At 41.3% G+C, this 26,837-nt stretch overlaps 1 protein-coding gene across 1 annotated transcript; it reads right to left on the bottom strand.

Moving 5' to 3' along the window:
• Positions 1–430: 430 nt before the first annotated feature.
• Positions 431–25,167, bottom strand: agap2 (ArfGAP with GTPase domain, ankyrin repeat and PH domain 2). The gene is given in 20 exon segments (XM_034131780.1): positions 431–1,670; positions 2,862–3,123; positions 5,156–5,378; positions 6,801–6,891; positions 7,994–8,145; positions 8,418–8,477; positions 8,886–9,020; positions 9,138–9,263; positions 10,546–10,617; positions 10,620–10,722; positions 12,092–12,196; positions 13,717–13,791; positions 13,929–14,087; positions 15,786–15,904; positions 16,019–16,153; positions 18,129–18,264; positions 18,367–18,452; positions 18,988–19,075; positions 19,799–19,857; positions 23,977–25,167. Coding segments are annotated over 20 exon segments (3,525 nt in total). The 5' UTR covers positions 25,109–25,167; the 3' UTR covers positions 431–1,463.
• Between the last annotated feature and the right edge of the window lie 1,670 nt (positions 25,168–26,837).

Here is a 26,837-nt window from a genome sequence, read left to right as displayed (position 1 = left end):
AATAAAATAGCAGAAAGTTCAACACAGAATAGTAAAAGTCCATTGTTATTGTCTGCCTATATTTTTTACATTTAAAAAAACAGTAGATTACCAACAATTGCCATGCCACAAAGGAGAAGTATAGAAATTGTAAATTGTGATTCTGATTGTTACGATTCAACCAACGCACTGTAATGCGTATCGTGAGCACTGTCATAGTTCAGGGTCAAACCCCTAAAAATCGTGACATAATCTAAAAAATAAAACTAAGCGAATTAGATATTTAATGGTAAAAGGGAAGAAAACAAAATATCTCAATTTTGTATTTAAATAGTACTTGAGTAAATGTATTATATACATACATTCGACGACTAAGGCTATGAATACGCCATAAACTGTATGTTGTTATAGGGGCAAAGAGAGACAAAATAAAACACAAAAACGATCCTAATAATGCTAATTAAAAAAAGTTTATTTTATCCCAGTAACCATTTCTTTAGCTCATGAGAGACTCACACCACCCACAAAGTGTCAGAAACTGATGACACCTGCAACTCTTCATACTTCACTGTAAACTCATGGGATCGACCTACACAACAGTAACGTGAACGTGAACAAAGTCTCTTTGCCGCCTGGCCATCCCAAATGAAATACCCACATGTTCACATTATGAAAAAGCATTTTGTTTACTGGATTATGCTTTTATGACATGTAGGATAGTAAGAAATCATAACATAGACAATGATAAAACAAACTTGACATATTTTCAAAACTACCAGTAGAAATCATTTACAAAATTGAGTCTTTGATTTTTCAGTTGTGTCTTCGTTACAGAGAGAACATTAAGTATGTAGTATAGATACATTTACAGTATAATAAAACGCCATATCTTTGACCTGTGAGAGTAACACTGACATATTTCTTATTCCAAACCATTCATTTTTCTAGTCTAAGCAGGAGTATTTCAGCTGATTCGTCACTGAAAACCGGTTTATATTGGCCAAACCAGCCTTTAAACTGCTGCAACAGGCACACATATCTAACAACATGACAAACTGTATTTGTAAAGCGAAAGAAAATAAGAGCTGTTTTGGTCCAGTCACAACAAATTGGAATAAAAGCAGCACCCTCGACAGTCATCCGACACCTCTCAAACTTGTTGCTTTTCATCGTTGGATTATTGCACTTCTTCTGGAGGAAGTGAAACAAGCAGTTCTCCTGCTCTACAGTTACAGCTACAAAGTTTCTACTTGAGTCATTTTGAAATGAGGTCAACGACAACACAGTATTTCAGCAACATAAGTCATCAACAAATCGAATGAATATTGCTTTTAAAGTTGTTTGATATGTTGTTCAGTCTTCAGAAACTACTTTTTGAATGCTTAGTACTACGGTGAAGTCCTGTCAAGTATCCATGTTTTTTTTTTTGAAAGGTTCCCTAAAACACTGAGCGTCCTGCAGTCGTGTCCAGCTCCTCCTCCGCGCTACGAGACCCGTTTCCTGGAGCTGGTGCGGCCCAGGCTGGCGGTGCTGGAGCGGCGGGAGAGGACGGGCGTGGCAGTGGAGGGCGACGTGTCGCTGGGGCAGCCGTGCTGGAGCAAGATATCGATGCATCCTTTGCTCCCGTTCTTCGTGGCCAGCTTCATCGCCGTCTGGCCGTGGTTATCTTTCGCCTTGACATCGATTCCATACTGTGAGGAGAAAGAGAGGATATTCACTCATTTAAAGGTTTATTTAGAGATAAGATAAGATAAGATGTGTATCCACTCTAGATTTGTTTGGGTTACTCCTTGTCCCATGCTACACTGGTCCAAACAGTTACGAGAACCTTTTGAGGAACTCAAGAACTTGTTTCGATCAGGTGAAACCACAGGGTTCATTTACTGTTAATAATCATGTGATACAGACAGACGTGCAGTTAATACACAGAAGAACAGTACCTTTCTGTGTTGTTGTTCCTTATTTTTTTCCGTTATCGGTCTAGTTTGGCTTATCTACACATCACTTTCACAGGGATGTGCAACTTTTAATACTAAGTTTAGTTCCCGTGGTTTCATATGTGTACGTTCTGCCTCTACTGGGAAATGTCTCCATGCTTTAATGTTCAAAAAGATCTTTATTGTTCTCACACTGCCTGTACTGCAGCACCTCTTTTCACCCTCTGTCTGAAACCAGAACCCAGTCTGCTCTGATTGGTACACAGCTTAGAGATGTCCCGCCCCTTAGCCTATCACAAACAATGTGTCGGAGAGCTAGCCAATAAAGGTGTGAGTGTTACATAGTGATGTCACAGAGTCCAAAGGAGGCATTTCAGGCAGGGGGGAGTGTGTGGGAGGAACCTCTGGAGGAAACTTTGGGATTTTAGTGTCTGCAGATATATATAGGTCTCAGATATATACAAAACATGTCTCTGAAGTGTTTGGCTCCAAATACCAAACAGATCATTGCAGCATCCCATAATCCCCTCTGTTTCAGCCCTGTTTCAAAAGTGCTGATTCTCTGTCTGTTGCTTTAGATGAAAATAAGGAGCCCCTTCCCACGCCCCTCTGAGAGATATTTGGTTAAAAAGAACACAATGGTGCTCTCGGAGGAGATTCAGGTGATAAGGTGGGGTGGGGGTTACCTTGGTTGCTGATTGGCTAATGGTTACACAAGCCAACACATCGTTATGACATCATAAAGTGGCCAAAATCTGATCAGCTCATTTTCAGACAGGTTTTTATATAAATGGATCAGAATCTCTTTACACAGAGGGGACACATGTTTATGTATAAAATTCATGAAAAAGTGGATTTTGTATAATAAGTGACCTTTAAACTCTCTTTCAAGGTAAAGATCCCAGAAAATAAGGTTTGAAATGTGAACAGGAAGTGGAGACCCACCCAGATGAGCAGCTGGGTCATGACCACGTCTCCCAGCTGGCAGGCGGCGTGCAGCGCGGAGTGAGGCGCTGCGTCGCTCAGCTGAGCGTTGATCTGCTCCTTGGAGCTGTGGGCGAGGAGGATCAGCAGCCGGGGCAGATCTCTCTCCGTCACCGCGGAGAGGAGCCAGGCCGGCATGCCTCCGTCAGGGTGCTGGGGCCCCTGGGGAGGGACAAACAACCGCTGCTCGTACTTTGCACGAATCCACGACTCTCTTTCCTCCCTGGGAAAACAAACACACAGGAGATCCAGTCAGGAGGAGGTGACCACAGTTAACATCGTTCACTTTACCTCAGCCACATCAAAGACTCTATGCATTACATTAATGCAAATAATGTAGCCTACAACAATATCTGTTTTCCTTTTTTTTTGTATTACTGCCGATTTTTATTCCATATTTTATTCCATTCCATTTCTATGTAAATACTGTTATATTTTACTATATTTTTTATTATTTTTAACATTTTTCTAGTTCTCTATCTGTGTTTTTTAATTTTTGTTTTACTTTTATGTATGCACCACGACATCAAGTCAAATTCCTCGTACGTGTAAACCTACCTGGTAATAAACCTGTTTCTGATTCTGTTTCTGATTCTGTTTCTGATTCTGTTTCTGATTCTGTTAACACAAATGCAAATACAGATTCACATATCTTAAGTAGATATTTGAGGAATTGTAACTTCTTCTTCTGAAAGGACAGTAAGCTAACAAGTTATACAAACTGATGCTTTTTTACGATTTGATAACTACAATTTTTGAGTATCCCACAAGTACTTTAATGCCCCAACAGAAAGACCCCCAATTCAGCTACTATAAGATAATAACTAAGTGGTTTGTAAGCAAATATGAGACCAAGTGTTTCTATCAACTAAAACTAATTGTGAATAATTACTGATATAAAACTAAATATCTTTATACTGTAAATCCTTTATTTTATGAATACTCTTCACTTCCCATGACAACTGAGGCCATTTATTCCATTGATGTAGGCCAACAAATGCATCTTTATTCCAATAATATAATATAAATACATCTGAAAAAGGAGGCAATTTGGCATATTTTTTGAGTACTTTTGGAACTTCAAGTATATATCTTTTTAAATATTTGAATTTGTACTTTATAGTGGGGTAGGTAATTTTGGAGAAACCAGCTCGAGTGCGCTAGAATTTGAAAATACACAGCCGGAAAAAATCTTACAGAGCCCCTCCTCCAACACACACAAACGTGCACATGACCAATGAGGGCACGAGATAAGTTTGTGCACAGATGGAAGGCTGACAGGCAGGTAGGCCATCCAGTTATTTTAGCCGGGCCGGCTCAGATGATTGGTCGTGCTTTTTACAGTACTACGGCTTCCACAGAAGAAATGTTTTTATGGAGTTTTTGTCAAAGCACTTAAGATATTCATTGCTATCGGGATGTTAAGAGCATTCCATGGAATATAACAAAAAGTGTATGTAGGAGCCACATTTGAAGTATTTTTTCTGTGTTTATTACGGTACATGTTTTTGAGTCACTATAGGTGGTGGGCGTGTCAAAGGATTTGTGTGGTGACGTTTGCGGTTATATCAGGTTGCTTTTACCTGCTATTGCTTTGTGATAGATGGAGGGGGAGTGAGCTGGAGAAGGACAATTTTTATTGACCGCACGCACGCACGCACGTACGCACGCACGCATGGACGCACGCATAAAATAATATACATATGGATATGGACTATTGAACTTTTGCTTTGAAAATAAAAGGTCAAACGCATACTGTTGGAAAGACTGAGTTTTTGCGCGTCCACAATGTTTTTCTCTTGTTTAGTCCCTCGCGGCACTTTGTTTGAAAGATTGCCGCAATAGTGTATCTCGAGCCGGTTTCTCAAACTTACCTACCCCACCTTTAAAGTAAGTGTTTGAATGCAGGACTTTAATTGTGACACTATTTCTACTTTTATTTATTAGATAAATTGAAGTGACTGTTATTTAGTATATATTGATTGTTGTGCTTGTCTTAATGTGTGCATATGTATGTATGTATGTATGTGTCTGTTGATTGTGTATTCATAGGATATACATATTTTATACATATTTTTATATATATTGTATTTTTGTATTTGGGATTGTGGGAAACGGTATTTCGATCTCTCTGTCTGTACACACAAACTGAATAAAGTTGACTTTGACTTAGATCTGTGTACTTTGGTGGATTTGAAGCCTGTTGTTGTCTGAAAAGCATTAAACATCAAACATTCTGTGTTCGTGTTACCCACCGTGTCGCAGTGGGCGTGGGTTTGACCCGGCCCTGGGTGCAGCTCTCCCAGATGTTGTTAGCCATGTGGTTCCCGATGGCGGCCAGGACCTGCGTGAGCTCGCCGGGCCAGTCGTCCAGGTCCAGGGAGCGCACGCGGGACAGCTGAGTGCCGAGGTTACGGTGGACCCCCGAGCACTCGATGCAGATCAGAGCGCCGAGGTTCAGACTGGCCCAGGTGGGGTCTGCAAGGCGGAAGAATGATAAGAAAATGATCATTCACTTACACAGATTAATGAGATGCAGTGGTGAAGGAAGGACTTTAAATTGTAACGATATAGCTACTTTTTAAGATAAGATAAGATAAGAAGTACTTTATTGATCCCAATTTGGGAAATGTTTGGCGTTGCAGCAGCATAAAAAGACATGGCATTGTACATTACAGAAATTAAAAGACTATAAATAAACAATCCAAAATGTAAACATCTCAAATAGAAAAAAAATAGCATTAAAAAAAATGCAGATCTGTGTTTCGATTTTACTTTTCTTTGATCTATTTTCAGCTACTTTATTCATCTACTGCACTACAATTCAGAAGCAAACAATATACTTTGTACTGCAACACATTTCAATTGAAACCTTTTCAGTTACTAATTACAATATGTACTTTTCAAATTAAGATTAATAACACAAAAATATTATAAATAACACTTTATTGATCTTCAGGAGAAATAACCAAACTAACCAGAATAATAAAAACAATTGCATTTATAAAAATATGAATTAATTAATTGAAATAGGCCAGCTGAAATATTAAAGAGATGAAGAAATTAATAATTATAACCATGTTATAAAATATATGTTATTCTGAAATGGGCCGGTTTTCATAATGAGTACTTTTTGGTACATTAAAGTGGACCTATCATGCTATATTTGAATAATATATTGTAGGGCCATACCTATATAAAACATGTCTGTGAAGTTTTTTTTTCAAAATACCAAACAGATCATGCATTTTAGCCATGCCTCATTTCACTCTATTTGCTCTTTTCCAGCCCTGTTTTTGCAAGGGCTGATTCTGTGAGAAGTCTTCTTCGCTACTTTTGTGGCAGACTACAGCGCCACTTACAGGCCTGGCATATGTACTACAGCGTCTCCAGCGCTTTTGAGCGGCAATGGCCGTGGCCGTGGCCCAACCCCCCATTCCCCTGATAGGTGGAGAGTTGCCCATGTAGGCGGAGCTCCCTGTTTCTGACGTCAGAACAATTTCAAATCTGTATCAGCTTCGTTGCAGCCCCGTTTTTAGAGATTTGGGTATGGAGGAAAAGAGAGAGGGTTGTGTTTTCTGACACTTGGTGAGTTCCCCGACACACCCGGGACACATATTCATGTATAAAAGACGTACAAAAGTGCATTTTGCATGATAGGTCCCCTTTAAGTATATTTTATTGCCTATGACACTTTTGCATTTTTACCTCGACTCATCAAAACGATTTGTTTGCATATATATTGCTTATTTTAAAAAGTACTTCTGCCAACACAGTAGAGCAAATGTAAACATTGTAAAATCACAACTGCAGGCTCTGGATGGGGAACATAAAAGACACATTTATCCTCCAGAGGAAATCTGCAGCGGGAGATAAAATGTTTAAACGTTTGAAACTCACTCGCTGCCTCACAGTCGACACACTGACTGTTGCCCTTGGCGTTGCGGATGGCCTGCAGCGCGACAGCTTCACTCTGGCTGCTCCTCCGAGCCTGCACAAACACAAACAAACACACATTCAATCGTTTATTTCTTCACACGATTACTTAGATTACAAGAACAAACTGTTTACATCTATCTTGCGCTCTATGTTAACTAGGGCTGTGTTATCAGAATCAAAGTACTTTTACACATATAAGGAATGTTCTTTGGCATATAAGGAGCATACATTAGACAATACGAGGAAGTCTGAAAGAAAGGAGCAAGAAATATTTCCACGATTTATAACTATACGAACACCAAAAGTACAACAAAACATGTAACAAAATTCCATACATATCTTGATTGTGTAGACGTGCAGGAAATGCAATAGAAGATCTCTACATTTTCTCAGGGTAGACACTCTGCAAAATGTCCCTACCACTTTCTAAATTAAAAGAATACCCTTTGACATCCAACATTAAAACACACAATGCACATCTGTCTGCAAAGTATCAATGAATGTCAACTTCTAATTACTAATCAGTGTTTTTAAGAATGAATACAGCATCAAAAACTAAAATGACTGTGATACTCTAAAACCCCTTATGTGAATGTTGGTATAATGGCATGTAGGGTGTGCAATGAGACACTGCATCATATGGTATTGATTTTGGAGACTCTCTGTCCCTCCTTTCAGCCTCATTCCCACTTATCCAAGGCTCATTTTCCAGGAAGTATATGGACATGCCGTTCTACCAGATGCCCCTTCAGATTGACCTATTAGTCCAAGTCACCTGACTCACAAATACTCACCTGCTCCTCATTCCCGAATTACCCTGCAGTTGGACTCAGTGGGGAAAAGATGGGGCAAGATGTACTTAATCTGCTAATCACAGCCTACTAATATTTATTTTGCTGCAAAATGCTCAGATTCTAAATCAAATCAAATCAAATCAAAGTTTATTTATAAAGCACATTTAAAAGCGATTTTTGGTCGGGCCAAAGTGCTGAAGTGCTAAAGGCTGCTCGCGTCTCTAAACTCTGCTTTCCTGGCAAGTTGTGTCTTTATTAGATTAACAGTGCTGGCAGAAGCCAAACAGCTGTGTGCTTATGTAGGATCCCGTCACTGATTGAGGAAGTTGTTTTTTGGAGGGGCTTTTAAAGCGTGTGTACCTTGTTTCTGCCGCTCTCACAGGACTGCAGGCTGGCCAGGATCTGGCTCTCGATGGCCGACACCCACGAGTCTCGGTCCTCCAGACTCTGAGCCTCGAAGTGCCACGTCTGCCCCGTGAACGACACGATGATGAAGTCTGCGTTCTCTTCATCTGCGAGTTAATGGGAAGCAGAACACACTCAAGTAAGATTTGCATGTGTGAAAAGATGAGTAATTTACAATGGATTAATATGAATCCACCGTCGGTGAAGGGAGAACAGAAAATGCAAAACAAAAGCAGTTTGGTGGAAGGGGAGAAAAGATAAATGTTGGGGTTGTTACGAGGAGAAAAAGTCAAATGAACAACTGAAGCTGGGGATGTCAGACACTGAAAGGGAAATGTTATTGTATGTAAATCACAACACAAGCTCCGTCACGTGTTACCTGTCTTATTAATGTTTCTCAAGCTACCAAAGCTCTTTAATTTCCACATTTTGCGTTTGGCTGCGGAGCGACAGATAAGCCCAGGGAAAGGAAAACAGAAGAGAAACAGAGAAAAGCAAGTACAAGTGTTAAGAAAAAGCTGTTAAGAAACATTCAGAGGAAGACAAACACTAATCTACTGTAAACCCTCACAACAGAGAGGCTTTAGGAAAAGGAAAACTGCCTAGGATTATGTAAATATTGTGAATATTGTGTTTGTTTAGAATAGCAGTTGCAGGAATTAAAAGCCTAAAAAATATACATTAATGCTTCATTGATGCATTCATTTTCTATTCATTGTTTAAAAAACTCCCTATATCACTATAGATTGTTCATATTTGTATATTTATACAAGAAAAATACTAAAAGCAGGCACATTTTAAGCAGTAGCAGCTGTTAATGGTTAAAGAACCTTCTGTGTGGATTTACCTTCCGCCTGCCCGACGGCTGCGTCTCCTTTCTGATTCATGCTCTTCTTCCTCCGGTTCTTCTTCCTGTCGCTCATGGGCGATGACTGTCCGGGGTCTTTTCCAGCAAATGGACCGGCAGCTCCTTCAATGGCGTCTGACATAAAAAAATATGAATCATATACTGTATGTGTAACGGCATTAAATGCAGACATAGGAGAGCTAAAGTGTTTTTTTTTACTTGAGGAAAGTTTTAATTATCTGTGAAACGTACCAACACTCTGTGCTTTGGTGGATAGTGAGGAGGAGCAGCGCTGAAGTCCTCGGTCTCCACTTTTAGACGACAGACCCCCAGAGCGATCCTCTACCACAGACAGAGTGGACGGACACAACTGAGGAACTGAGAGACAGAGAGGAAGGGAAAAGCTTTAATACAGTATGCCATAATGTTATACACAATATTCATATTTGTTAAAGCTTTTTGACGCAACGTAATGCAACAAATACTGGGAAAATATATTTATTTGATTGTATACAGTATACTACATTACAGGTAATTGGAGCATTATAACTTTCACTTGAAACTACTACAGTACAATGAATATTTGTGAATTCGTCTCAACTTAGCTACTAATGCCTCTATATGATTAGCATAAGCACATTTTGTTAGTAAGTTGTACATTAGTCAGTTAAATGGATAACTTGTAGTAAGAGAACAACATTTTTTACGGTTTATTTTCTATATTTAAAAATGAAAAATAGTACTTAACAAAAGAAGTATCTTTCTCTAAAGGAGTGCCAGTTCATTTTTAACTGAACTATCACCTTTTGGATTTGGTCCTTTCGTGGGATTCTTGACAAAAATATAACTTAAAGGTCCCATGTCATGGCCATTTCTACTGATCATAATTCCATTGTTGAGGTCTACTAAAATAAATGTATATTGTGCAATTTTCCAAACTCACATTGGTTTCTCATACAGCGTCTCTGTATAGTATGTGTATTCACTCTCTGTCCTAAACGGCTTGTTGGAGCTCCTGCTCCCCCCTCCCTGTGAGCCCAGTGGCCGACTGCGAGACAGCGAGACAAAGCGAAACCCAGCCCGAAACACACACACACCCACAGCCTGGCTGGGAGTTTGTGTGTGTGCCCAGGCTGAGTTCCACGGTGTCTCGCCGACCCCACACCAGTGAGCCAGCTCACAGTGTCCCGCTCCTCGCAGCAGCGAGCCTCGCAACGTACCGCCGAGTTAGTGTGTGTGAGGAAGTCCGCGGATTGGTCCAAACGTAACGACTCTGCAGACGTAACGTAACGGCTCCACGGATTGGTCAATTTGGACCAATCTGCGGAGCCGTTACGTTACGTTACGTCACTATACCCGAAATACGTCACTATACCCAAGAAGTAAACAATGGAAAAAGAGAGATCTCCAACGAGGCGTTCTGGGGCAGCATAGACAGGTCTTTTCTGTGTTAGAGTTTTACTCGCTACAGGGTGTACTTTGAGGATTTGTGACTCTGCAGACCGTTTACATGCAGAAAAAGCTACATAACACACAAGGGGACAGGTAATAACCGGAAAAGACCTTTAAGAAAGATACCAGACTAATACTAAAATTGAAAACCCCAGACCCTCAGCCCTCAGTGACAAAGCTCTGTATACACATTATACAGAATATCTACCTGTACTGGTGGTCTCGGCGGCGGTGGGCTCCTTGCTCAGCCCGTTGACTCCGGGTCCAGCGCCGGGCGGGGGGGGGGGGCCGCAGGAGCCACCGCTCTCGGGGGACGTTTACCGGGAACTTTAACCGTCACCCGCAGGAGGTCGATCTCCTTTCCATGGGTGTTCTGCGTGTAGTCCTGAAACACAGAATATATATAACAAATATGAGACACTTTCCCCAGAAAAGGCGATGGGTGAGAATATTCAAGTTTTAAAAGAAGAAGTATGTCTTCCTCTTATAAATGACACGTTTAATTCAGAAGTCAGTAGCCTAAGTAAGCAGAACTGTGCTGTTACTGCCTGATATGCTGGAAGAAAATAGACATTGCATTGTTTAGTATCAGAAAAACCACAACTACATTGACTCAAGAACTGAACTTTGAGGTAGTTTTACTTTACTTACTTGAATTTCTCCATTTTATACTACTTTTATACTGATAAATTAATATATATAATATACGTTAGCCTGCAATCTTATTCAATACTTTTGGTAAGGGACGGTTGTATATTTCACGTATGTAAAAGTAGAAATACAACAGTGAAGAAATACTCGGTAACAAATCAAAGTCCTGCATTCAAAATCTTGCTTGATTAAGAGTACACAAAAATATACTTAAAGGTAGGGTAGGTAAGTTTGAGAAACCGGCTCGAGATACACTTTTTGTTATATTCCATGGAATGCTCTTAACATCCCGATAGCAATGAATATCTTAAGTGCTTTGACAAAAAATCCATAAAAAAATGTCATCTGTGGAAGCCGTAGTACTGTAAAAAGTACGACCAGTCATTTTAGCCGGCCCGGCTAAAATAACTGGATGGCCTACCTGCCTGTCAGCCTTCCATCTGTGCACAAACTTATCTCGTGCCCTCATTGGTCATGTGCGTGTTCGTGTGTGTTGGAGGAGGGGCTCTCTAAGGAAGTGGCAGATTTTCTCCGGTTGTGTATTTTCAAATTCTAGCGCACTCGAGCTGGTTTCTCCGAAATTACCTACCCCACCTTTAAAGTAAGATTATTCATAAGGCACAACGTCCAATTACTGAATAATATACAGTATATAATATTACTGGATTATAATTAGTAATGTATTTATCATTTTTAATGCATTACTTCTAGTGTTGCAGCTGGTTAAGATGGAGCTTAGTTTAATGAATTCATCTTGTATTATCTTTTTCTGAATCTAAGTTAGCAAATAAATGAAGTGGACTTAAAGGTACAATATGTTCTTTAATTGTAGTGGAGTAGAAGTATAAAGTACAAGTACCTAAATATGTCAACACTTACATAAATGTATGTGTAGGAAACTTAATGACATGCTCAATATACATGCGTAATCACTCTGAATGTCATTGGGTATAAAAAATAAGAAATCAATAGTGAGTACGACTTTCAAAGCAGTTCCTGCAGTCTCTTTGAAGTAGAAACTGCAGTTAAATCTAAAAAGCCTCAGATATAATCCCCCCCTCAGAGAATCCTTCACAGTGTGTTTCACATCGACCCGCTCTTACACTGGAGCTGGAGTGGTAGGACAGCGGGCCGTTGTTGGACAGCGTGACGTATTTCTTCTTCCACTCCTTATTCAGAGAGCTGCCGCTTCTCTTCCATAGGATGCTCTGTCAAAAACAACAAGCAAGGTCACACTCTGCAGCGACAACACACCAGATCTCAATCTGCCTATATTTAGAGTCGACATAAAAGAGACTATTTCCTCAAAGAGTAAATCAGTCTGACAACAATAGCTAAGAGCACTTGCTCGATATAAATAGAACACCCTTGAGAAAGGTTGTTTTGTCTCTGGATGCTCATGTTAGATGTACAGACGTAAAATAACCAAGAAATTAGGGCTGTGCGATTATGGCAAAAATCATAATCACGATTATTTGGGTCAATAATTGATATCACGATTATTAAATACGATTATTCATTGACTTTGAAAACATCCATTTATTGAACTTTAAAACAAATACAAATAATAATTTGAACAGTATCTTTTTAACTGTTGATTACCCTGAACGTATAATTCAACTGAAAAACCAATACAAAAATAAATAAAATAAATGATACATTTAAATAAATAATATCAAAATAATAAATACCAATAAACAAGATCAACAAATATTTTGTAGCGCACGTCCACAAGCTACTAAACATATATAAATATGATAAATACAAATAAATTAGATCAAATATGTTGCAGTGCACTGTCACAACCAAGCAAAGCAAAATAATTGTTTTTTTCGATTATGTTGTTTTCGTAATTGTGGCAGGTCAAAATCGTAATTGCGATTAAAATACGATTAATTGCACAGCCCTACAAGAAATGCAGATCATTGAATTAAATATATGATTGTTTTCTCTGTGCAGCCCCTCTTAGTGTATAGAGAGAGCAGGTTACAGAGCAGGCGTTCGCTCTTTACCATGAAGTGCACATATGGTCGATGATACACAAGCTGTCAATATCCTCATCAGTTGCCATTACTCACAATAATCCCTTGCAATGCAGTGCTGTAAAAATAGTCTCTATATTTATACTACCAAGGACAAGAGCCTTAGGAGGCTACTGGAATAAATGACTTTGTTTTGTGCTCTGCGAAAATCATTTCAATATTTATTAACCTGCCCACAAATAAAAAGAATTATTTTTATTGGACCCTATGGTTAGGGTCATAAATCCTTGGCACAAATGAGTACCCTGTGTTTACAAAAGCATCAACACATTTGGGTTTTAACATGTTTTTTTTTTACCATGGATGTGTACAATTACTTTGCATGTGCTTGCCTCTATATTTAATATGTTAGTCTACTATTTTACTGTTTTTTTTTGTGTTGCCTTTTATCTGAACTGTAACCTTTGCTCTAGCAATGTGTATTTCCCCGCTGCGGGACTTATAAAGGATGTCTGATTCTGATCTTAAATGATTAAGTCAAACTGAGGAGATTCATTATATCTAAGTGCGCAGTAATAAGTCCTGGATATATAGTTGTGTTGTATCCCTCCATTAAAAAGGTGAAACAAGTAGCTTTTCCTCACTGTTTTACTAAAGAGGGAGATGGTGCATATGATTGTGCTTCAAGCTAACTGAAGTCTCATTAATATATATTTTTAAATGTATTAACAGTTGTCTTTTTGTACCTGTTTGATAGGGACGCCTCTCGTGTTGCTCTGATCTCCTTTACCATCACCAGACTTCTTATCTGAGTCCCGGTTCTGGAATAAAAATGTAAAAAAAGGCTTTAAAAAGAGCAGAATATTACAGCAGAGAGGGTGAGATGGAGTGAGATGATGGTGAGAGACGACGGGGGAGTAAGAGGTGTGAGACGCTCGGCATTTGGGCGACAACTGACCTTGAAGAGGGAGGGCCGGCGGGGGATGCTCTTCAGCGAGCGTGAGTTGACACTTCCTCCTACCCCCCCCTCTCCCTGAGCCACCCGCAGATCTCTGTGAGCGATCACGGGGGTGGAGGGGAGGGAGTGGGCGTAGCCACAAGTCGAGCCATTACTGGCCTGAGAGGAGGAGGAGCGGGGGGGGGTGGAGGACGGCGGAGGTCACGAGGCGAGATGGAGGGGGTGAGAATGGGATGAAAGATGAAACACAGGTGAAGTAAATGTACAATCAAATGGGATCTGATCCACAGGGTGATTGCTGCAGATCAATGAGAGCGAGGTGAGGGGGATATTGATGGAGCTGAGATGGATGAACAGGAAGTGATGGACGGTCTTTGAGATGCCGGGGAAAATTAGATTTCAGTTTGATTGATGATTTTTACTTTATAAGGCACCTCCTCAGATTTAATGCTTACTCTGCTCCGAGAGAGGGCCACACATTCTCACTTTGAGTCTGGAAATAATACCTTAGTTTGACATGGTTTTTTACATACCCTTATTCAAGAGGTGATTTGTCTGAAATGTGCAGAAAAAAGACGGCTCTTTAGCAGTGATCTAAAGTAACCAAGTAAACGTACTCAAGTGCTTTACTTTCAGCGGTACATGTACTTTACTTACTTTTTACTGTTCCATGTTATGCCACTTTATACTTCTACTATTGCTATTTTTACTTTATGGATGGAAATACCTGGCAGTATAAAACCTTATTAATGGGATCTCATCCTTTACCAGCTGCACAATTAAATGATAGACACATGAATGCATCACTGATTATAAACCAGTGATATCAATTATACTGTTCAGAAAATGGCCACTTTGGTGACAGAGTACTTTTAGGTGCTTCAAAAATGCTCAATTTAGTAAGAAAACAGCAGCATGGCAACAGCAGATCACTTTCATCTGTGTGCTATTTTGATCAGGTATTATGTAATATCTGTCTAGACTGCAAAAGAAGATTGTGTTTACCCAAACAAAAGAGCAAGAGCAAGTTTCACACCTGGATGTGTTAGTATTCAGCGCTTTTATATCAATGCATTGTTTTAAAATATTTATTTCATCCTTCTGTCAGGGGATTAGAAATATGTATCTGTGTGAATCTGTGCTAAACAATGCTCATACATATTGATGATGAGCTTTGAAGGAAGCTTCATAGTTGAGTAAAAGAACGTATAAGGATACTTTACTTCCTCCTGTTTAAATCATTACAGTTCCTATCGAGAAGTATTCTGATGTTTGACCTGAGTAAAAAGTAAAAAAGCAATAATACTATTTGACAATTCCTTATACAAGTGAATGTCCTGCATTCAAAGTAAAAGTACAAAAATATCAACACCAAGATACTTGAAAGTGTTTTTAGTATATAAAATTAATGTGTTCATCACTTCAATGTTGTCGCTGGTAAAGGTGGAACTAATTGTAACTTCCTTATATAATTATGATTACATGTGATTGCTAATTAGTTCATATATATTTTGTATAAACAATCCGATTGAGGAACGTAAGCTAATATATGTCGGGCATAAAAATAACAATATCTGCCTCCAAAACGTCGTGGATAGAAGTAGATAAAGGGAATAATCAAAATGAAGTATTGTACACCAATATATGTATATCTGTTAGTGTTTAATACTAATTAGCATTAGTATCATTTAAAAATGTTTGTGTTTGTGTTACCAGAAGCTGGCTTATTATGTTTTGGATTTTTTTGGTATCCAGTAGTGTCTTATAATTCCACATGTGAGAAGATCCAAATGTTTGTCATGAAGATGAATTAATTACTGCACTAGCTACAGCTATTAAAAAAATAGAGATGTGTACCTGGCTCGGGAAGGATGCGGACCCCGGGGTGGAGCCCCCTGAGTGGCTGGGGGAGTTGGGCAGAGACTTGCAGGCCTGCAGCGCCGCCAGCTTCTTCTGAGCGACTATCTTCTGTGCAGCTGGAAGACACACAGCAGACGTTAACATACTGTACGTGTCATTAACACTTTGTTCCTCGTGCTGAATCAGACCTCTGACTCTGTGTTTTGCGTGAGAGATTTCAGCCAACTCACCCTCTGAAAACACTCGGTCCACGTTGAACCCGTAGGTGGCGCAGGTCTCGTAAAACAGCGAGTGACGCACATCGATACACAGCTGTCTGGCTCTCTGGTTCTCAATCACACGAGGGTTGGTGCTACTGATTTTATCTGGAGGATAACAGGATCAAAGTAGAGAAAAACTGTTAATCACAATAAATAATGATGACATAATTAGGTTTGCAAAGGGTCTGAACATTTCTGGAGAAATACAAACACAATGCACATGTTTGCAGAGTGCATTCTCCCATCAGCCCACACTACTACCAACACTTCTGTACTGCCGGAGCCAGGCACGGGATTACATTCTTTCAGGTACGTTTTGATAACTGGGGTAAATATATCTTCTTTTATTTTTGATATTTTACCTAACCTCTTAAGCCCTGAGCCTGTTTTTCAGGTCTCAGGCTCGAAAATGACATTCCCAGAACAAATGACCATATCTTCCCTTCTAAAAGGGTTAAATTAATAATCTTTATTCTCAAAGTAATGATAAACCTGTGAGTTGGATGTAGAAAAGTCAGAATCAATATAGATGTTTTTTATTTTAAAGAAAATTCAGATTTTACATATAAAAAACTGTAAATTATAGTGTCCGTCCAAAAATTCTTTTTTACTTATAGTGAAAACTACCCTTGGATGATGGGTAGACTAAAAGCTTTAGGAATCTAAAGTACAACATATAATAAGTACCCTGTATCAAGATTGATGCAAAACAAGTTAAATTTGACCTTTTTAGAGAGATTTAGCAAAAAGAAACCACTTCTGGGGTCATTTGGGTGGATTTGACCTATCTCTGGCCCCCCTTGCTCGATTTTGATGAATGAAATCTCTTTATAACCGCTAGAGCCAATGGAATCGAGGGAAAGTTATATACACACCAAAACGTTAGCAAATAAGGAGTGAGAGTGACGCGTTACCAAAACCGGAAGCTGCATACACTCTGGTGGCTACCATTAGCAGCTAACTTTTCCGCTCCGATTTGTAAAAAATGGAATTATGGATTATAAATAATTTTTTCAAAGGCACAGGTACATTATCAACCTATGGATCAACAGTTGTAGATTTTTTCTTTTTCGTTTTAATGCCATTGAACACGTCTTTTGACCTAATTGACAGCTACGGTGAGACGATCTGCCGTAAATGCTCCGTAAAGGTACGTCTTGTGATATCTGTGTTTGCTTCCCCTGTCGCAAGTTCGGATTGCTCAGTGATGATACTATACCTAAATAATCAGTGGAGTCTCAGCTTTAATCGGCTATATTGTATGTGCAGCTACGATAAGTAATAAGGGTATTTTTATCTTGAATTGTGTGCCGCAGTGCGTTAGAATTGTTTCGCTCAGGGGTCATTTAGACGCTTCTTATGAGACTTGTGTTTTGTTTTGGTAAAAATGGTTCATATCTTCAGTTAGCTGAGATTCTTCCCGTTAATCTGGTGCTACACAATAATAGTTTCATAAATGTTAAGAAGCCCTGAGACATTATCTCGAAAACAAAAAGGTGGGAGGGGTCCAATGGGGGGACCGCTGTGCTTAAGAGGTTAAACGATAGCCTACATTGACTAAAGCAATGTACACAGTTCTTAATGTGTTACTACTTCTTATGTATATGATATAATTTGAGCATGCTATTCAGGAGTTTTAATTAATCTGTTTCCGTTTATTATTTACTCCAAAACTGTTTATTTTTTAAATAAGTAATTATGCAAGATACCATATAGTTGGATCAGAGTAATTGTTATAGCGAGCTAGCTCCAACAGTTGCTGATTGAACAGTGTCATGTGTTTGACATGCATGGAAGGCCAATTTGTGTGAAAATGCTTAAAAAAAACAAGATAATGTCATAATAATAATAATAGAGTCATTTTAGAGAGAAACTTCCTGAGAATACTGACTTAGTACCTCAAAATATTTTGTTGTGTCATTATTTTGACAAAGCTTTTAATTATGATAAGATACTAGGACATTATTTTGAGTTATCAAATCCTTATTTTGAGAAAGTAAGTATTATTTAGCGACTCTTAGTCATAGTTTTGTGAAACCAAGTCATTCTTTTGTTTCAGAGGATTCTTTACGCTGCTGACCTTGTGTGCCGACCACTATCACGGGGACGTCGCTGCGGTGTGCGCTCAGCTGGCTGTAGAGCTGGTAGAGCTCCTGGAAGCTGCTCTCGTTCTCCAGACTGAAGACCAGGATCACTGCGTCCACCCAGCTGCTGAACTGGGGGAGGAAGAGGAAGAGGAGGAGGAGGAGGAGGATGTTACAGTGCAGGTGTCACAGTATTGCACAATAACTCTCTGTTTCTCTCTCTCGCACACACACCTGTGCATCAGGAGGTCCAGCTTCTTCTCGGATCAGCAGTAAATGACTCTGTCCGTCCACCAGTACTTCCTTCTTATACCTGCCACCTGACAAGAGTAGTGACGGATATGTTAGTCAGCAGAGTGACAAACAGAGGATGACAGGCACATGCAAAGTAATAACCTCTGAACAAAAATGATTACATTTGACCAAACACCGTTTTTGACTAGCACTGAACTCTATTGAAAACTATTGAAAGGACCAGTAGTTGGGAAAAGTATTCAGGTGCTTTACATTAGAAAGTCAAATAAATGGCGTCATAATTAACAATGGCCCAAATGTTCTATTCTATCCATTGGTTAATGAACTAGTCATTTTAGTTGCTTGTATCTTTTCATATGTTTTGTGTGTAAAAAAGCCTAGTACTACTCAATTGGTCAGATAATTGGAGAGGGGGACAAATGTATCTCCCCCAATATTCAATGTTTTGAAGTGTAAGTATAAAGTACCATGAGAAAAAAGGACTTCAATAAGTACAAGTAACTCACATTTTTACTACAATACTTAGCTTAGAAATGAATGTGTTACTTGCCACCACAGTGAAGGACAGACATTATAGAAGACGTGTATAATATTTCTTACCCTCAGTCTTCTCCAGTGCAACATAACTGCCTGTGATGTATTTGTTCACAAGCGCTGACTTGCCGCTTTTTAGACTTCCCAGAATGCCCTGAGAGAAGAGGAGAGGAAATACAACACCGTGAAGTTCATTCACGGTCAGCTAGCCGCTCGATCACAGTGTGCTGAATATAATATTACAGTCAGACCTCCATCCAATATGTTTCAGTCAGTTTTAGCCGGGCAACAAATCTATAGTTTCAGCTATAAAATGCTTTAATGTTTTCTACATCCTTATGTTAACATAAAGTCAGTGGGGGAGAAAGTATTAAATTAGCAATATCACATTATAATGATACTTTTTTACAACTAAATGTATTGTATTTGACATTTTGCATGAATTAAAAAGCACATTAATAAAGTATAGGCAGAATCATATTAAATATTGAGATACACAATCTAATGTTACTGTACACTCATTGCAACAGATTTAACAATCCACATGTATATAAAGTATATATAATTGTCTCTAAATTAACAAAATTAAACTAATTTGATGTGTTAGCAGTAGTAATTTACTTTAAAACTAAATTATTATTATTATTATTATTAATATTAACCAAAAGTAATCAACTAGCCCTGATTTCATAGCCTAAATGTATATTTTGAGCATCAAGGAGTAACCAATCTTCACATAGCATTTGAGAACTCCTACATGCCCAAGTGTGTGCTGTTTTCATAAAATGGCACAGCTCGACACAAGTCGAATCGACAGCTTAATAAATTCAATCATTTCTTCAGTTTCAGATGCAGATACAGTCACTTTTCTCCTCACCAGTCTGAGCTCGGGGATGGTTCTGCTCAGGCTCCACTCCTGGCTGTTGGCAATATTTACTACAGAGAGACAGAGAGACAGAGACAAACTGTCAGCGAGGCAGAGACACGGATTCATCATTTTGATCATGTACAGTAAAAAGGGCTGCCATCATAACGGCCTGTGGGAGAGCGATAAATCATACAGCTGCTGCGTGACCAGTCGCCATAAACACACGTGCAGCCTCGCAGGTCGTCTTAATGAATTTAACCTTTCAGTCGTGACGGGGATCCTACAAGTTGCAGTCACACTTGTCGTTATCCACTTTACTCCCCGTGTGCCGTAATGATGGGAAACTGCATGGAGATCACTGGTTGCCATTCAAAGAGTTAAAGGCTTGTGCGTGGATTTGTAAAGCATCTCCCCTCTGAACTAAAATGACCTAGAGGTGAAACTAATGATCATTTCATCCATTGATTAACCTTTGACTTGAAATGTCATAAAATAGTGGAAAGATGTCCATCACCAATTCCTCTAGAGATCTAGGTGACATCCACACATGTCTGATGGATAGATTCAGTTTACGATTATATAATACACACAACACAAATTATCCCATTAGAGAAGCTGGAACAAAAGGATGTTTGCCAATGTTGCTAGAAAAATAATGACTAAAAAGGTTATTTCATTATCAAAATATTTGGCGTCTACTAATCAATCTCATCATTAGCAAAATTGTTAAAAATAGGGTAGGCAGTTTTCTGGAAAAGGAAAAAAACAAACACCAGAATTTGAAAATAACACTTCCCACCAAACTATTAGCAACATCTCAGATTTCTTAGCTTCTTATGCTTTGCAGAGTAGGCATGTGTTGCCAATGCTGGAATCATGGATTATTTGAGAGGTTGACGAAGCTGACAAAGACATATTTAGGCAACCAAAATGTTACTTTTAACTTTCATCAACTGAAAACAATCTTAGAAAGTGTTGAATGAAAACATGGAAAGCACACAGACCGCACAACACAAAGGTAGCGACCTGTCAATCACAAGATAGCCCAGCCTAGAGCATGAGGGCAGCGCAGACAGCAACTAGCGACCTGAGAAGGCACCCCCCTGTCCCTCAAAGCGACCATGCCCAGAATAATATGTATAAACCGTTATATAATTTAGACAAGTGAGTAATATCCACCCCCGTACAGTTGTCAAGAAGGGGGATATAAGTTATAGAGACAAAAAACGTAGTTGGAACCTCGCTGTAAACATGTTTTTCTGCTGTGAAAATGTGTATTTAAACAGGGGGTTCTATGACCTTCGCTTCTTTTGGAGCCAACCTCCACTGATCACTCCATGAACTGCAGGTTTTGGCCCAAACATGCGTACTGCTCGACCCGGCAGGTTGCAGCTCTGCACTCACACATGCACATCCTACAGTACAGCAGTCCAAGGGGGTTGGGTTGCACACAGCTGTGCTGCCCTCTGGTCAAAGAGAGGTGGCCTTCCCCCAAATGTGATGTGACGCTCACACCCTGACACCCAGCTGCAGCGCGAGACAGACGAGATTAAAGGGAGAGAGCCTGAAGAGGCACTAACACTGATTCATAGACAGAACAAAACATACACTCAGCTGCCAGTTCGTAAGGTAGATTTTGTTAAATTCAAATAGTCTAATATACAATACAATGAATCCCCCTTCCAAGGTTACAATGTTCAGTTTTTGTTGAATCTGTTTTAGAGACGTGTTGACTCAACCGTGTAAGCATTTTGGAGGACGTAGGTTGTGTCGTGTCTAGCTGCATTGAATTGTACATGTTATACTTAGCATTCTCATATTGATATAAATAAGGTGCAAAATAGAAGAATCTCTCAAAATAACAGCAACACAACCAGAAAGAGTTTCAACACAAACTGAACATGTTAACCTTCAGGAAAGGAGGATCTATTGCAGAACTGTAGCATTAGACCAGAATAGTTTAAGCTAGGTTTATGTACCTTCATAACTGGTAAGTCTACAGCCACGTTGGCAAGATTCTGCATTGAGATAAATGCTTAAATCAGCAGGCTAAAATGCTCCCAAAACTCCCAAGACAAAGCTAACACAACAGTAAACACAAAGTCATTGAGGGTTATGGAAATGTCAGTAGGCCTTGTTTTGCTGCATTTAAGTAATAAACCTAAATATTGGGCAACATCTGAGAACCATGAATGCCTGTAGAAAATATAATGCCAATCCCACAATAACATAGTGAAATGTATCACTGGATACAAGAACATTTGGACCTGCTGATGGTGCTCGAGACAATAGGGCATGTGTAAATAGTAGTATTCATCCTCTGAGGAACATGTTAAAATATAACAGAAAAAACATAATGACAAATCACAGTAAAACAGAGAAAGACAACAGAGGACACCAGAAGGTTTGGCAGACTGTACTGCGTGCCATGCTGGGTGTGACTGTCTGAAATGTCCTTCAAAGACGGATGATGATTAAACTGCCTCTAAATCTACGAAGCGTCCAGGCCAACACCGAGCAGATGCAGCCGGTGATGATGTGCTTCAGATGAAGACTAAAAGGGGCTTACATACGAGCCGCCGCAGCAGGCATCTCACTGGGAAAAAGGGCAAGCCCTACCACACACACACACACACACACACACACACACACACACACACACACACACACACACAAACACACACACACAGAGGTTGACTATATCTTTCTCTGACTCAAAGCTCCCTTTATGGCCTGCTGCTGTAGCTCAAAGTGGTCGGACAGCGTTATCCCCCTGCTGCTTCGACACACAGATTTATACAGAAAGCTAATTATCCACACTCGCTGCAGCGAACCAATCGTGTGTGATGCACTATGCAACCACTCCCATGCTACATGTCGCCTGTAGCCTTTATCCATTTTATTTTCTAACTTACATTTGTTAGGGGTGAATTGTTTTACAATCATCTCACACACACACACACACACACACACACACACACACACACACACACACACACACACAGAAAACATCTCCTCCTCCACCCTTCGGTTTTATCAGCCTCTGTAGCAGCAGTAGAGGCAGCAGTCCTGCCGGTTGCCATGGCAACACTTCCTCCTGCCTTCAGTGAGTGTGTATGTATGTGTGTGAATGTGTGTGTGTGTGTGTGTGTGCAGGCAGCAGGGCTAGTCTCACTACTTGCATGTGTAACAGTGTGAATGCACAATGAGTGAATGAATACATAAAACACACACACACACACACACACACACACACGCACACAGTGGCTGACACTTGGTCTCTCTCTTTCACAAATGTGTTTGTGAAAGAGATGCGTTGTTGTACGCTGCAGGGTAAAAAAAAAAAGATGGCAACTAAACGATTCCTGATTCTTATGCATGCATTTGACATGATGGTGGAATATAAATGTGAGGCCAGACAAAGACATGACTGAGAGGACGGGAGAGCATGTGGTGGGTGGAATATCAAAAACAGGATTATAAATGTTCAGGATGTGGATGAACACTTCCCCTTTTGACGTGGGCGAACAAATATGTCTTTCCCTCTCTACGAAAATAAAGCCGGGGCTAAAAATCAACTGGAGCGTTGCAATATATCCCTGATTACGCCACCAGCTCCTCTCCCCTTTGGCTTCATTATGAGATGTAAACCCATGCTGGGAATGCTGCTTAAGTGTGTGTGTGTGTGTGTGTGTGTGTGTGTGTGTGTGTGTGTGTGTGTGTGTGTGTGTGTGTGTGTGTGGTGTGTGTGTGTGTGTGTGTGTGTGTGTGTGTGTGTGTGTGTGTGTGTGTGTGTTGTGTGTGTGTGTGCAGAGATTACCCCTCCAGCGGTGTGAAATCTGCCCACGCTCTGAGGGGAATTAGATTAAAACTGTCCAAGATGTGTCTATTGTCAGTCCCTCACATCAAAGAACGTCATCTGTCGTGTTTTGGCTTCATGATAATGTTTCTCTTAAGCCTGTAAATGTATTCTGTGTGGGGGTTCTTTATGAAAACATTAACCCCACCCTGACTCATTTCAAATGGATGCCTGTGCACAGATGAAGAGGCTACATGTCTGATGACTGTTTAGCAAAGGAACAGAAGACATGTCCGATAATGGTTTGGCAAAGGAACAGAAGACATGTGTGATAATGGTTTGTTGTATAGTCGATGTGAAGATCTAGAGTTACGTTAGCGACCCCTACCTTCTTCCTCACTGGAGTCTCTCTGTATGTAGACCGGCGGCGCTGTGGAGGAAGACCCCGCCGCCCCCGAGCTGCTCTTTGTGAAGATCCCGCTGATGAACTTGAGCATCTTCCTGTCTTTAGCGGAGCCTCGCTGCCCCTGCTGGGCCTGCTGGTTCTCCCTGGCTAACCCCAGGTCTTCAGACAGGCTGTTCAGGTCGCTGTTGTCCAGCGTGCGGCTTTTACCTTTGCGTCCCGGCTTGGTGGTCTGGTTCGGAGGCCCAGGTAGGGAGGCCGACCCCGTCTTTAGCCTGTCCTTTCTGGGTTGGTCTCTCATCACCGCAACCATGCTACCTCCGATCTCCAGAGGCATTCCTGCTTGAGCTTCGTCCATCCTCCATGCGTCGGGCCTGCTGGCCTCGGCCCACGAGGCCCTGCAGGGGACCGGAGAGCGCGTGGGCATCCGGCAGTCCTTTCTGTCCAGGCTCTGAGCCGAGGTAGGGCTTCGCTCTCTTCCGTCCCTGGAGTCGCGACCCCGGGTGGCCACGTTGCTGTGAGACTTCAGCAGACTCACAGGACGCTGCCCCAACGGGCGGATGGGGAGGCTGGTCCTGGTCGGGGTGCGAGTCGGCTCCACCATCTCTGTTGGAGGCGTTGGGGTCAGTGATGGTGACCTGCATTGCTTCGCCTCAGGAGTTGAAGGTGTTTTCTGGACTCTTGTTAGGTCAGTCTCGGCAGACGTTGTCTTCTGAAGCGTTGCCCTCTCCGCAGGTAAGGGGATGGAGAGGTTGCACGGGGGCTTTTCACTCCCTTTGCTTGGGACGTCCACAGTTGGTGGAGGTTTATCCTTCAGGGGGCTGAGGGGCTTTTTATCTCCATCTTTAAGTTCATCCAATAACTTGTCATCTTTCACATCATCTACAGCTTTTGGCGGTTGTCCAGCTCCATTCTCAGCCCGTGCTTCACCTTTAGCCTCCACTCCGGCCCCGGCCTCTTCTCCTTCCCTTCCTCCAGGCCCGGCCTCCACCACCTCCTTCCCCTGGTTGCTGTTTTTGGCCTCCTCCCCTCCATTCTCCTCCACAGCCTCTACCTTGACCAGGGTGAGGGAGATGAGGTAGGTGGTGCGTTGCTGCAGGGCGCCGCCTCCGCTCATGTGTTCAGGCTTCAGTGGACACACAGTAGATGAATGAAACCAGACAGAGCGACATCAACGACTGACAGTTTGCCAGCGTGTTGGGACGTGAGAGAATCTGACTGCACGACGAAAAACTTACATGGAGGGAGATTAAGTTTCTCCTTTGAAGATACGACAGCAGAGCGGCTTTTGGTTTCATCCATCCCCTAAATCCCGAAATTCTTTGTTTCGGATTGGAATTTCAGTCACGGATTTTTTTCTCTGACTGTAAATTTCATTTCAGGAAAATCCACCATTACTGACAACCTTCAGCACACTGTCAAGCTGCTCTATTGTTCCTAGAAAACACCCAATTAAAATCTATCCACTGCATATGTATGCAGCTACTCAAGCAAATGAATCTTCATTATGGTGACTCATTCCAGATTATAATTATTTACATGACCTTATTTTCATGTGCAGAACCCCCCATCTTGTATGTTGCTCAGGCAATCCTCTTCTGGATTCAATTCAGAATAACAACTTCCCCGCATCATACGCCATCAAAAAATATGATCACCAGCAGCTGTAAAAAAGGTAAAGTCTTTAAAAATTAATCAGTGTCACCCTAAAGCAGCATGGCACCCAAGAGCAATCCAGTCCAGATCATGGGCTCTCACTGCGAGCCACACATGTGTGATGACAGCAGCATCCACTCAGCGGCAGGGAAGGACATTGACGAGGGCTGAAGTGGATCAGGAGGAGAAGCCAGCAGAAGCCCGGGAGGATATGTGGAGAAGCAGGAGGACCGAGTCAGGGCGCGTCCGGCCATCACCGGGCGCGTACCGGGCAGCCTGCGTCCTGCGCGCGGCATCAGGCGTGGAGCATGACAACACCGAGGAGCCGATAGAGACACCGACGCACAGGTTCAACGAGTCTAATCACACACACACCCGCACACATGCACAGCTCACACTCTGCGTTTCTCTCCCCCGGTCTCCGATGTCCCTCCCTCTACATGCCCCTCCTTGTTCCAATAAGCAATCCATACAATGCAGAAGGATCCTGCTTCTCCCTCATTTATTTTCTCTCTGCTGCCTCTCTGAGTGTGCAGGCTCTTTATTGCTCATCCCTCCCATCCCCACACCCATCATCCCCTCCCCTCCATCTTTCTCCCTGCCTGCGTGCCGGAGAGGAGGGGGGAGGCAGCGGGTGACGGCTGGTGGTAAAGCGGCAGTGCACAGACCTGCTAAATGAGGGGGGACCGCGGGAGGAAATGTGGAGAGAAAAGCAGGCAGGGTTGGTAAGGAAGGACAAAAAAGAAAGAAAGATGGAGGCATGTTTTTGGAGGGAAAAGGACACAACAGGGTGTGTTTGCAAAGTGTCTGCTCCCTCTCTCATGTATACAGCTGCCAGAACAGTTTCATCAGGATTATCCATCTGTCTTCAGCTGTCTGCGTGTGTGTGTGTGTGTGTGTGTGTGTGTGTGTGTGTGTGTGTGTGTGTGTGTGTGTGTGTGTGTGTGTGTGGCTCTGTGTGGCTCCTCCTCAGTAGGAGGTTTGGCTTGTTTGTTGCTAAGGTGTTGCAATCTTCCTGGCTCTGGTGGCACAATCATCATCTCTTCCTCCTCCTCCTCCTCCTCCTCCATCCTGTAACGCAATCGCTCCCAGTATCTCTGTATCAAAATGGTGTTACTCTCTGTGAATGTTTCATTGTGTGTGTGTGTGTGTGTGTGTGTGTGTGTGTGTGTGTGTGTGGGTGGGTGGGT

The sequence above is a fragment of the Trematomus bernacchii genome, unplaced genomic scaffold (assembly GCF_902827165.1).
Source record: "Trematomus bernacchii unplaced genomic scaffold, fTreBer1.1, whole genome shotgun sequence".
Taxonomy (NCBI): Eukaryota; Metazoa; Chordata; class Actinopteri; order Perciformes; family Nototheniidae; genus Trematomus; species Trematomus bernacchii.
The sequence above is the reverse complement of the archived record's forward strand: the minus strand, read 5'-3'. Positions and strand labels throughout refer to the sequence as shown.